Source organism: Chrysoperla carnea, chromosome 2, assembly GCF_905475395.1.
Source record: "Chrysoperla carnea chromosome 2, inChrCarn1.1, whole genome shotgun sequence".
NCBI lineage: Eukaryota > Metazoa > Arthropoda > Insecta > Neuroptera > Chrysopidae > Chrysoperla > Chrysoperla carnea.
The window spans coordinates 47,913,321-47,926,340 of NC_058338.1; the positions used below are offsets into that span (position 1 = coordinate 47,913,321).

General features: G+C 27.8%; 1 protein-coding gene across 1 annotated transcript; it reads left to right on the forward strand.

Moving 5' to 3' along the window:
- Window positions 1–2,591: 2,591 nt before the first annotated feature.
- On the forward strand, window positions 2,592–7,177 carry LOC123293400 (cyclin-J). The gene is made up of 6 exons (XM_044874211.1): window positions 2,592–2,727; window positions 2,787–2,894; window positions 3,661–3,832; window positions 4,185–4,469; window positions 5,977–6,136; window positions 6,863–7,177. Exons 1-6 carry the CDS (start codon window positions 2,692–2,694, stop codon window positions 6,990–6,992), a joined length of 891 nt encoding a protein of 296 aa, XP_044730146.1. The 5' UTR covers window positions 2,592–2,691; the 3' UTR covers window positions 6,993–7,177.
- Window positions 7,178–13,020: the final 5,843 nt, after the last annotated feature.

Genomic DNA, 13,020 nt, shown 5'->3' on the forward strand with positions numbered 1-13,020 from the left:
AAACGGCCTCTGCCTCTGCCTCTGTTCCCATAAACAAATATATAACGAGTGCTAAATTTACAATTCGCACTATTTTTAGCTGAATAAGACCAATGCTAAAAAATATTATGTTATTTTTGGCCAATAGTTTATCCATTACTTAATCTTAGTGTACTACACCGAGGAAATAAGAACAAAAATCAGTATACTCAGAATAATATGACGTAAAATAGATGCAAAGGAAAGACGATGGCGATATAAATGATTAAGTAAGGGAAGAAACATTTCCAAAACCTTAATCAGTTTGAATGAATTAAGGCATCTTTAGGCAATTTTAATTTTTTTTAACTAAATTGAAATAAATGGAATTAATAAACTAATAATTGAAATAAATGTAAAGAATGAAATTAATCATTAAAGTAAATGTAAAGCATTTTTAAACCATTTTTAGAGCAATAAAAATCTTTTTTCACAAATCACAAATTTTTTAGACATTAGGCGCATTTAGTTACTTATTATTCGTTCATATACGACGCGACGATATATAGCTTATTTCTTAACATATACTGTAATGGCGACTTCTATATGAAGAAGAGTTCGACGACTTCTTCTATCTGTAGAATTCCTTTATTCTACGTTCCGATCAAAATGAAAGAAATTTTCATTTGGAAGACATTGTCGAACGTATCCATTTGTTCAACTAATTAATTAATTTAAAAATAAATAATAATTGATGTTTTTGTGCACTATATTATATTTAAAGTGATGAGTTATTTATTAAAACGAAACAAAAAATAAACAAAGTAACCGATAAAATATTTTGTATGTGAATATAATATTTATTACTCTGTGATTGTCAAAAAAAAGTTTCTTCTGCTGCTTTGTGAATAAAATAATTGAAAACATATATCAAACAATGCAGAAAAAAAATTCTATATTCATTACTACAAGTTTGTATTAATTATTTCTTAAAAAATGTATAAAAAAAACCACTAAAACACATAATTAAATTATGAGTTACAAAAAATAAAAACTTCTTTTACTACTTATTTGTGTTTTATTTTTGAACATTAATAATAGATTTAAGCAAAAATCGAACCGAAATTTCTATAATAGTGTCCCATTTTTGAATGCAACGCAAGGGCTAAAAGCTCCAGAATCCAATCAACTCCTCTATTGTCGATAAACTCAACCCAATCAACTCGTAAATACAACAATACTCCGGGTCTATAAAATTTTCGGTCTATTTTTTCCGTTACCTTAATAATAACCACAAGGATGGAACCGCAATTTGGATATTAGCAAATTAAATTTATGCAGGATGCTTGGTAAGATCGATGGCTCTCGAATACTCACGGTATCATACCGAACGTAATCATTTATCAAATTCGATCGGTAACCATTATACATACCGGTTGGTAAGCAAGCAGCAAAAATGAAATTGCTATAAGGAATTTTGTAAATATTATGAAGGATAATAAATGAGATCTCTTGGATATTTCAAAATAAATTTCGATTTTTTCCCCAATTTCCTAGATCAATTTTTCTATTATATCATAAGAATTTCGATTACCAAGTAGTCATCATTCGTATAAATTAGGTAAACGCAATTACTCTTATTGTGTATGTTACTTATTTGGTGCCAGATTTGGTGACTGACAAAAACTGACATAACTAAAAAGAATGACCCAAAATTAGTGGATTTCAAAAACAATTCCAATAAGATCGGATCAAATTTACCTATGTAATCAACAAAATCGAATTTTTTAACCAGAATCCCAAATTTTAATTTTGCTCTATCACATCCAAATTTTAACTAATTTTGACGAACCAAGTATGTAATCCTACTAAATTTAGGTCATACTTTTCAAATTTGTGATCAAAATTAACCTAGCTCTAATAGGTTTCAAAAATGTGGGGTCCTGGTCCCGGTAATTAAGCACATAAGTTATAGCTAACGAAAAACTGACATTGCAGCTGAAAAAAATGATCCAAAATTAGTGGGTGTCATTAAAAATTTCGATAAGATTGGATCAAATTTGCCTGTGTTATCTAAAAAACCGACTTTTAACTTTATGACGTCATCAGAGTCCAAAAAATTTAATTTTTCTCTATCACATCGAAATTTGATCCAATTTTGATAAAGCAAGTATATTATCTTACAAAATTAGGGCCATACTTTTCAAATTTGTGATCAAAATTAACCTATAGCTCTAATAGGTTTCAAGAATGTGTACCTATATTTACCTATTAGCGTTTTCCCATAAGACCAATGTTAAATATGCCTACTTATGAAGTCATTTATTTATTTAAATAATCGGGCAACCCCCCTAAAATTTTTAGAATTAATTTAAAATAAGTCCAACTTAAAAAAAAAAAATTAAGCCTTTTATCCACAATTTCCTTGGTGCTAGTACACCCTTAATCGAAGAAAATTTGGTAAGATTACACAGCTATGCTGCGTGGCGTGTTTATTTATTTATTTACTATTCCTTTTATAATGTTTAATTTTTTATGAATTATTATATGTTCTTGGAATTATTCTTTTTATAAAAAAACATCTTCAAAATACGAACTGTATAAAAAATTGTTTGTTTGTTAAAAAACTAGAGAAAACATGTTTACCAAAAAAGTTATTTACAAATATTTAGTACCAAAATAAAATTGTGCGAAGAAGCAATTACGAACGCGTTTCTCGCAAAAAAAAGCAAAATGAAAAAACAAGTTGTTGAATTATCCCCAATCAAGGTAATTAAAATTTTTGTAAATGTTAACGTTTTTTTTCTAAATAAAGAAAATTATTGTAGCACGAATTGACAAAATGGTGGGGAATCACAGACTACGTTGATGACATTGGTAGTCATTTGAAAGAACGTGAATTGCATCGATTTTGTTTTTTCCACAAATCACCTCAAGTAAGTGTAATTAGTAAATAGTTCTTTATTAACATCAATCTGTTGCCCGGTATGACGGCGTCATCGTTTATAAGATTAAATATACTTTGATAAATTTAAACTTGGAAAATTCAGTAGCTACAAGGCTTAAAGCTGTTAGTATTCGAGATATATCACCTGAAAGCTAAGAAAAACGTGTAGGTACATTAGGCCACAAAGTAATGGAACTGTTAGGTATTTTTAAAAAGGGAACATGGTTCATAAAAAAGTTTTAAGGGTAGGAAAAATTTATTTAGGCCCTATGAAGGCTAACTTTGAAATTTTCAATAATCTTGAATAATCAATAAAATAATTATGGCCATTGCTAGACTAGTCGTTCAAAATTACCTAAGAATAATCTTAGATTTCTTAGAAAATAGCTTATGTAACAGAATATCCAGTTGTTTCGCTACTTTATAGATAGAATTTTGCATTCGATTTTTGCCGTAACTGTTTGGTTTACAAAACAAAATTTCGAGAAAAAAATATTTTTTTACACGAATTGGGTGAAATTTCATTTTATAGTTTTCAAGAATAACTATATATAGTATTCATTTCCAAAAAAATATGGTTCCAAAAATTCAACGTTCAGATATTTTTCGTCGTGTACCTACCGACAGCGCAAGAAAATATGTAATTTATTAATATTTATATCGTTATACACAACCCATCAAAAAATGATCACAATCTCAATTCCCCAATGATTGAATTATCTAGTGTCGATACAATTTATTTTACATTTTTTAAGGCTGAATATCGTTCAAAATTAGTAGTTTGGCTTAAAGAATTGGGCTTACAAAAGAATTTGGATCGATCATGTATTCATTTGGCAGTATACATTTTGGATATTTTTATGGACAATTATGCAGTTCCAAAGCAACAACTTTATTTGGTTGCTTTGGTAGCACTACTTCTTGCAGGTGAGTTTTGAATTTGATTTTATGAACTATTTTGGGCAAAAGTTCTGTCCACCTGTTTTAATATGCCAAAAAATTAATATTTTTAATGCTTTTATTTTAATATTGTCCTAAGAAATGATGCATTTTTGACTTTGCAAATGATTTTGCGCTTAATTGGAATTTTTTTAAAATTACATATCAAAGAATACAGACACACAGGGAAGTTTACAAGTATACTTTTCGTGTCCGCACAAATTTGTTAGGTAGTTGATATCCTGAAAACCAGAGAGCAATAATATGAAGTCACGCTATATGAAGTGATAATGGACTGTTTTACAAATTCCATCTAAACTTTTGATTAACTTTTTTTTAGCTAAATATGATGAACGCGATGTTAAAATTCCAAAAATCGTCGAATTAAATAGTCAGTTGAAAAATCCATATCCAGTTAGTGATTTTCATGCAATGGAAATTAAGATAATGATTTTGTTCGATTGGTATTTAGGTGTACCAACTGCATCACATTTTACTGATTACTATAGTATGTGTGTTATTTTGGACAATGATTGTAAATGCATTAAAAAAATGGATTGTGAACGAGCATTATGGAGAGAGGCCGTACAATATATTCATAAATTTTTGGATATTATATTATTAGGTATAATTATAATAAATTTATTTATTATCATTCAATGCGAATCAGCTTTTATAGAATTCTGTACACGTGAAAAGTAGCTTCCTGCATGATGAGTCAAAACTTTAAAATCACGAAATAAAAAATTTTATTGCCGTTCCTAAAGAATTAAAAATAAATATTTTTATACCATGTATATATGAAATATACATAGTATATTAAGTTTAGTCCCAAGTTTGTAACGCTTAAAAATAATGATGCTAGGAAAAAAATTTTGTCATGTGTGTTCATAAAATCACCTAATTAGTCCGTTTCCGGTTGTTCGTCCGCCCGTCCGTCCGTCCGTCTGCGGACACGATAACTCAAAAACGAAAAAAGATATCGAGCTGAAATTTTTACAGCGTACTCAGGACGTAAAAAGTGAAGTCAAGTTCGTAAATGAGCATCATAGGTCAATTGGGTCTTGGGTCCGTAGGACCCATCTTATAAACCGTTAGAGATAGAACAAAAGTTTAAATGTAAAAAATGTTCCTTATCAAAAATTAAACAACTTTTGTTTGAAACATTTTTTCATAAACTTCACTGTTTACCTGTGAGGGCGCCAATTATGCGAAATTTTATAATATGTACTATACTTGATTATCAGTTATGTATGTGTCACATGTTTGTATGTGTAATGTGATAAAAAAATCAACACTGACTGTGCATGGTATTTCAACAATTAACTCAGTCAATTGTTTGTTTTCACTTGTTTACTCTATAAATATCAGAACAGGTAATAATTCCGTTAAAAAAACAAACAATCTAATAAAACCCATAAAAATTCAATTTCCACAGAATGCGCAAGAATTTTATTATGGGTAGTTATTAGTTACTCAGCTATAGATAACCATAACTTGCTATACGCGATTTTCAAAAAGGATTGGAACAAGGGTATTTCCGATAACGGAGAGGAAGTCTTAAAAGTATATAGTTGTTTCTTATAAAAAACTATTTTTACCAAGAAATTTTCGTAAGCTGACTAGATTCAGGAAAAATTAAATGACAAAACAATTATAGAAAGAACTTTGATAAAACTTGCCGAATCTATTTGATTTTCTTAAAAAATGTTTCGTTCATGTAATATTAATTTTTTTTATTAGAACTAACTTTTCCATTAAAAGTTTTCTTCTATCTCTTACTCAGTTTTACAACTTGAGCTTTTGATCCGAATGATCCTAAGAACATTTTAGGGTGGATTAGTTTCAAGAAAACCATTTTTCTATCTAATATTGCGTGGTCCTTTTTCGATTTTCGAAAATTGGTTAAAACAAAAAAGTTAAGCTTTTTATAAGAAACAACTTTCTAATTTAAATTATTCTTCTACTTGAGTTTACTATTGAATGCCCTTGACGACTAATAGAGATTCGAAAATTCATTAATTTTTGTTTGAACCATATTTTTATAGCTGGTGTATTTTAGGAAATTTTTTGATGTATCGATTAAAATGACGCACCTTGTAAGTTGTAATTTTTGTTAAATCTTTTTTTAGATATAAATTTAATGCAAGCACAACCATCATTAATAGCATCGTCCATTATATGTGCAACACGCATTTTATTAAAATTATTACCAATATGGCCACCGCAATTGGTTGCAATAACAAATTTTAATTTTGTTGATATTCTTAAAACTGTTGAAATTCTATTTAGGTAAGTCAAATATTACCATAAGAATAACTGTAACTGTATACAATAATCTCATGGTTTTCTAAAGATGAGTACCATACCATCAAGGAGATCCTTAAAAAAGGGGATAATTTGCACAAAAGTATTAAAACGACGCGAATAATTATTATTTTAAATTACTTTATACTGTAGTTGCGTGTTTAATGCTAAGCAGAATGGTTGCGAAAAATTATTCATAGTTTTTTAGTTACCATTTTTATAAAAAAATTACCCGCTTTTCATGCCATTTCTACATTTTAATGCTAAGCAAAATGCGAAAAATTCGTCCATTAAAACCAAAATAAAAACATAGGAAGAAATTATGTTTGCTTTGAGCGCCCTTATCTGTTATTAAGGAAAGTATATTTGTGTTGAAATTTTACAAAACTAACTTTTTTTCGAAAATTCTTGTTGACCAAAAACCTTGTGTGACTTGGGGGCACTAAAAATTTCCGAAACATTAATGAAGTCCAATAACGTAACTGTTGAAAAGGAAAATCATCTTCATACTTTTTACGACGATTTGTCTTCATACCGTCGCGAAAGAGACATATTTTTAACCATGTCGCAAATTATGGAATGCTGATTTTTGTATGGTTAATTAAAAAAACGGCTGTGACAAATATTTTTGATCGTCCGTTTGAATACACCTTGACGGCCTGTTAACAGTGAGCATGTTATTAATATTACAATTGAGTCTGTTTATTTCAGGGAACTAAATCCAATGATAGTCCAATATGTATTTACTACAAATAATGAAACAGAAAAAGAAACTCATGAAATAGATAACTCTGAAGATAATTATCCACAAGCGAAACGTTTAAAAACGGAAAACGATTAATAAATATGGTTTCCAAATTTTTCAACAAAATGGACTATGAAAATATTTTATACTATACAATAGTTCTTTAGAAGATTTATTTTTTGTTATTATAATTCTAGAATAATTCATGAGAAAAATTTATTTTAAAGACAGTTTGAGACTGTTATTTATATATAATACAATGAATAAGCCGGAAAAAGAATCGAAAGTGGGAACAGCACCGATTTGAAGGAAACTTTTTGTAACGTGGTTATATGACCCAAAGGAACGTTCAGCTAATTTAGCCTAGTCCGAAAGGGGGATTAAAATTGTCATCTAGTAGGCATTTTTTGACGACTGAATATGAATACGATGTCAGATTACACTAATTCTGTCACTTATTACAAAAATCATTTTGACCCGGTATTTTACTTTTTGGCACATTAACAGAAAACTAAGTATTTATCGCCCAAACTGTGCTCTAGGAGGTATTTTTGGTTTCTGATTACGAATCCGATGTGAATTACACGAATAGTGTCACGACTTCTGAAAATGGTGCCATTTTTGGTCAAGAATTTCATTTTTTTGGCACAAAAAAGGCAAACTAAGTGATGATTAAAAATGACACAATTTTGGAAGACATCATAGAATCCGTGTAATCGGACATCGGATTCGTAAACAGTGTCCAAAAATATACCCTAGAACAAAGTTTGGACTACAAATACTTAGTTTGCCATTTTTGTACCAAAAAGTAAAATTCTTAGCCAAATATGGCACTATTTTTAGAATAAGTGACAGAATTCGTGTAATCTGACATCGGATTCGTATTCAGCGATCAAAAATACTTCTAGATGACAATTATAAGCCAAAATAAGTATTTGAAAAAAATTTGAGCTACATATGCCCCTGGGGTTCTATGTCTCGCTGGGGTTCTATGACTCCTTATGACAAGTTTAAGTTGGCTGAATTTTCCTTTGGGTCCCATAAACACGTTACAAAAAGTTTCATTTAAATCGATGCTGTTTCCCCACTTTCCCTATGCGGCTCGGCTTATTGGTTGTACTAATAAACATATTATGCGGAAAAATAAAAACTATTCGAAATTTCAATATTTGTGTTTAATATATTTTAATATGTTTCGAATCCTTTATAGAAAGTTCAATATTTTTTCGAACTCGTTATCGATAAAAACGTGTGAGGAATATTTGAATCTCAGCGTTTCTAATACAGGTGGAGATTTTCAGTTAAAATAGTTTTTGATGATAGCGTGTATTCAAACCTTTAAATTTATGCACCGTTCTATGTTTGTTTTTATGAAAATAGATGTCTCTGTATACCTCATATTTATTATGGTGAACGATTTGGTTTACATAGCCATTTCTAGCAAATATACATTACATTTTCATTTATAATTTACTTATTCTAAGTTACATATAAAATTAATTAAAGGGCAATAAAAATATTCAAATTCAAAATATGGTGCACGATCTGTACAGTAAAAACTGTATTAGGATATAAATGTAAACGTATATACAATTGTTCGTTTATTAGTACACAATTTTTACCAATATTCGAAAGCTTATTATAAAATTTCTTTCAATCTGGGAAATCTTTCTAATAAAATAACTTTTAATTTTTTAACCTCTTGATAACCAGCTTAATTCATTTTTACTTTCGTTAATAACTTTTGTTCTAAATAAAGTACATTCAATTTTCATTTTAGATGAAGAAAAATCTCTAGCTATGAAATTTTATCTCCCATATATGGGAAATTTTGATAAACTATTAAGTTAACTTTTTTTAAACTTTCAAATTATCATTATATTATTAATACGAGTTTTATCTTTTATGTAATTATATTGCTTACTTTTTCAAATAAATAATATTATTTTATTTGAATTGATTCAACAATTCATTTCGATTCAGTTATCTTACAACTGATTGTTTAAATCTGAGAAATAATACGGGCTAGATAATTTGGGCGCTGGCATTCCAAATCCAATATGGAAAAAATGTTTTAGCTGGTATATCAGTTTAACACAGTATTGATAATATTGTTTACCAAATAAATGAACAATATGATTTTTCATGAAAATTTAAAACATTTTTGTTTATTTTGTTATAAATAAATAAAAATCGTTATATATTTTAAATTTTGTTATATTTTTTTAATTTTCTATCCTATTTTTTCTTTAAGAACAAAATTAACAATTAATTAATTATTTAGTAAAGGTAAGTATTAAGTTAATTATTATATTGTTATAAATAACTCGGATGGCAGGGTCGATATACCACTTGCCTACGAAACCAAGGTATGCTGGTTCGTATCCTGGTGTCTATAATATTTTTACTTTTAAATTAAATGAATTTTCCCAGTTGTTTAAATTTTCCACTCTTTTTATAGTTAAAATTATCTATATAAACCGCCTTCTTGCCATAAATAATGTCAATTATAGATATGTCATAAATCACTATTCTGTCAATGGGTGGGAATTTAAATAATCATAAATATATTTCACTCTTTAAAATCATGTTCTCCTGTTACAAAACATTAAAAATATGTACACAAATGGCTTTGGTTATGCTAAAATAAGAAACTTTTTAATAGGAGAACATGCCATATAGTTTATCTAACTCATATTTTCCTATTACAAAACATTAAAATTTGTATTTATAAAATTAAAAAAATCTCTCGTTAAGACTAAAATTTGAAATTTTGTAAAAGGAGAACATGTTATAACTTTATCCCACTTTTGCATAACATATTCGCCTATTACAAAATATTAAAAAAAATACTTATTTTGCTTGCTTTGTTGTTGTTGTGCATGCTAAAATTTATTCTTGTTAAATGAATAACATATAATATACCTTGCGCTCTTACTTATGTGTAGCTTTTTTAACCAAAAAAGTTAACATAAAAATTTTCTAAAAAAGTTAACTTTCTCCAGTATAATTACTTATTTAATTAATATTAATCGCGACAATGCTAGATACGAACCGAGATACTCTGTACCCTGAGTCAACTGGGCTAGCCACTACTCACCATCGACATATTATATTTATCAATAATGTAATATACATACATTTTACTCATTTTTTATTTTACTTCTTTGGAATAAACTTGTATTTTTAAACCTCCTAAATGGGATTTGTTTGGGCTCAACCTCCTAAACTATTCTGCGAGTGAAAATTTCATTTTACTCTTTGGTGAATCGCATTTTCAAAATCAGTAAACGGTAACTTCAGTATAAATTAGAAGAATCAGAAGATTATTCATAAAGGCAACGTCCGTATGTCCTAGTCTAATATACTTATTTAAATAGAAAAAAATTATATGAATATATTGCAGAAAATATAAAAAGAATTAAAAAGATATTATTTATAAACATACCTATATGTATTAAAATTACATAATTTCTAAGAAATTTGAAAAGAAAAACTTTTATATTTATACCAGACATGTGGTTGGTTGTATTATTGTTTGATTTATATTTCAAAGTAATTATTAATGTTTATGCAGCATTTCTGTAAAATAAAAATATATATTATATACATAAAAATTATAAAAAATACATTTCTAATAAAAAACAAACACCTGACCGGTATATCTTCATCACTCAAGTCATATTTCCCCCTTATCAGGTATACGCGATGGTTGTTTAAATGTTTTCAGCTAATTATTTCCAGTTAAATATTTCAAAAACGGTTTGGAATATCAAAAAACGGTAAAATAGGGGTATTCTTCTTTTCGAGAGGAATGAAAAAAATGTGTTCTTTTCTTTTCTAGAGGAGCCTTCTAAACCAACAATGGTCAACAGCTAACGTAATTTGGCCCCTCACAAAGTTTTTTTTCGGGTTAATTAATTATAAATCTTTTTTAATTTATTGTTCGTCGTTTTTTCTTCATTGTTTGATCATTAAAATTATTTGTTCGATTGTTGTCTATTTATTATACTAATTATATTAAACAATTATTTGTCATTAAGTTAGCCCCCCATACTATTGAGTTACACTTTTTGCTTCCTCAATCAATGTATTTTAAGGAATTTAAGGAATATTTTAAGGAATTTTAAGGAATTAAATTGTTCGTTTATTATTAGCAATTGTTGGATTATTTAGAAGTTGAAGGAATACCTGAGAAGGAATTGAATTAATCAATGTGAAATAATTATAATCCAACAATTGCTATTAAAAAACGAACAATCAATAACTCCTTAAAATACATTGAATAAAGAGGAAAAAGTGGAAAAAAACGTTATGTATTTTATTTTTTAATTTTCTATCCTATTTTTTCGTTCAGAACAAAATCATCAATTAATTAATTATTTAGTAAAGGTAAGTATTAAGTTAATTATATTGTTAGTAATAAGCCGTGTGGCAGGTTGGATATAGCACTTGCTTATTAAACCAAGGTACGCTGGTTCGCACCCTCGTGTGGATAATATTTTTACTTAATTAAATGAATTTTCCGGTTGTTTAAAGTTTCCACTCTTTTTATAATTAAAATTATCTATATAACCCGCCCTCTTGTCATAAATAATGTCAATGATACATATGCCATCATTATTCTGTCAGGGGGTGGGAATTTAAATTATCATAAATCTATTTTAATTCCCACCCCCTGACAGAAGAGTGATTTATGACAAAAGTAGGACAGTGGGGCTAAAATAATTTTTTTTTGTGAAATAACATGTTATCCTATTACAAAATCTTATAAAATTTACATTTAACAAGAATAAATTTTAGTATGTACAACTAAAAAAGCAAGCAAAATAAGTATTTTTTGAATATTTTGTAATAGGCGAATATGTTATAAAAAAGTGGGATAAAGTTATAAATAACATGTTCTCCCGTTACAAAATTTCAAATTAACGAGCGATATTAATTTTATAAATAAAAATTTTAATATTTTGTAATAGGAGAATATGAGTGAGGTAAACTGTATGACATGTTCTCCTATTAAAAAGTTTCTATTAAATGGCTTGGTTATTAAGCATAACCAAGCCATTTTTGTACATATTTTTAATATTTTGCAATAGGAGAACATGATTTTAAAGAGTGAGATATATTTATGATTATTTAAATTCCCACCCATTGACAGAATAGTGATTTATGACATATCTATAATTTATATTATTTATGGCAAGAGGGCGGGTTATATAGATAATTTTAACTATAAAAAGAGTGGAAAATTCATTTAATTTAAAAGTAAAAATATTATCCACACCAAGATACGACCCAGTGTGCCTTGGTTTCAGGGGCCAGTGCTTTATCCACTCTGCCACCGAGCTTAGTTATAAAAATATAATTAACTTAATACTTACCTTTACTAAATAATTAATTACTAAACAATACTAATAATGATTAATCAATTGATAATTTTGTTCTGAAAGAAAAAATTGGATAGAAAATTAAAAAAATAAAACAAAATTTAAAATATATAACGGTTTTTATTTATTTATAACAAAATTAACAAAAATGTTTAAAATTTTATGTAAAAATCATATTGTACATTTTCATAAAACAAATTAACAGAGATTCTTTTTATTTTTTCTTACTAAAGTTTGAATAAAAAAAGGGGACAGCGGGTGGCAAGTTGGCACCCACAAAAGACACATCCTTGACATTAACCCAACCCAGCATTCAATATTCTAATTCAATTTAAAAAAGCTGTGCAGGTGATCAAATCCATAGAAGTGCCGAATTAGCAGTTTTGCCTTTCGGATCCTAACGGCATACACGTAATATTCCGTTGACCCTCGATACAATGCATAAGTCTATTTTTTCAGAGAAAATATGACTAAAAATAGAAATAAAATCGTTATTGTCAATGTATTTTTAAGTCAAAACAGGTGTTTGAAATACATATAAATTTTTTGAACGTTTGAATTATTTTATTCAATAAATTAAGAACAAATTTTATTTTCTACAACTTTGCTTCTGGTAAATATTTCCATTTTCCAATATTAAACGAGAAATCCCATTTGTTTTGTAATTTTTTACTGGACAATAAGAGAGTGTCAATATTTTTGTAATCAAATAATGGATATGCAGTAAATTTAACTTT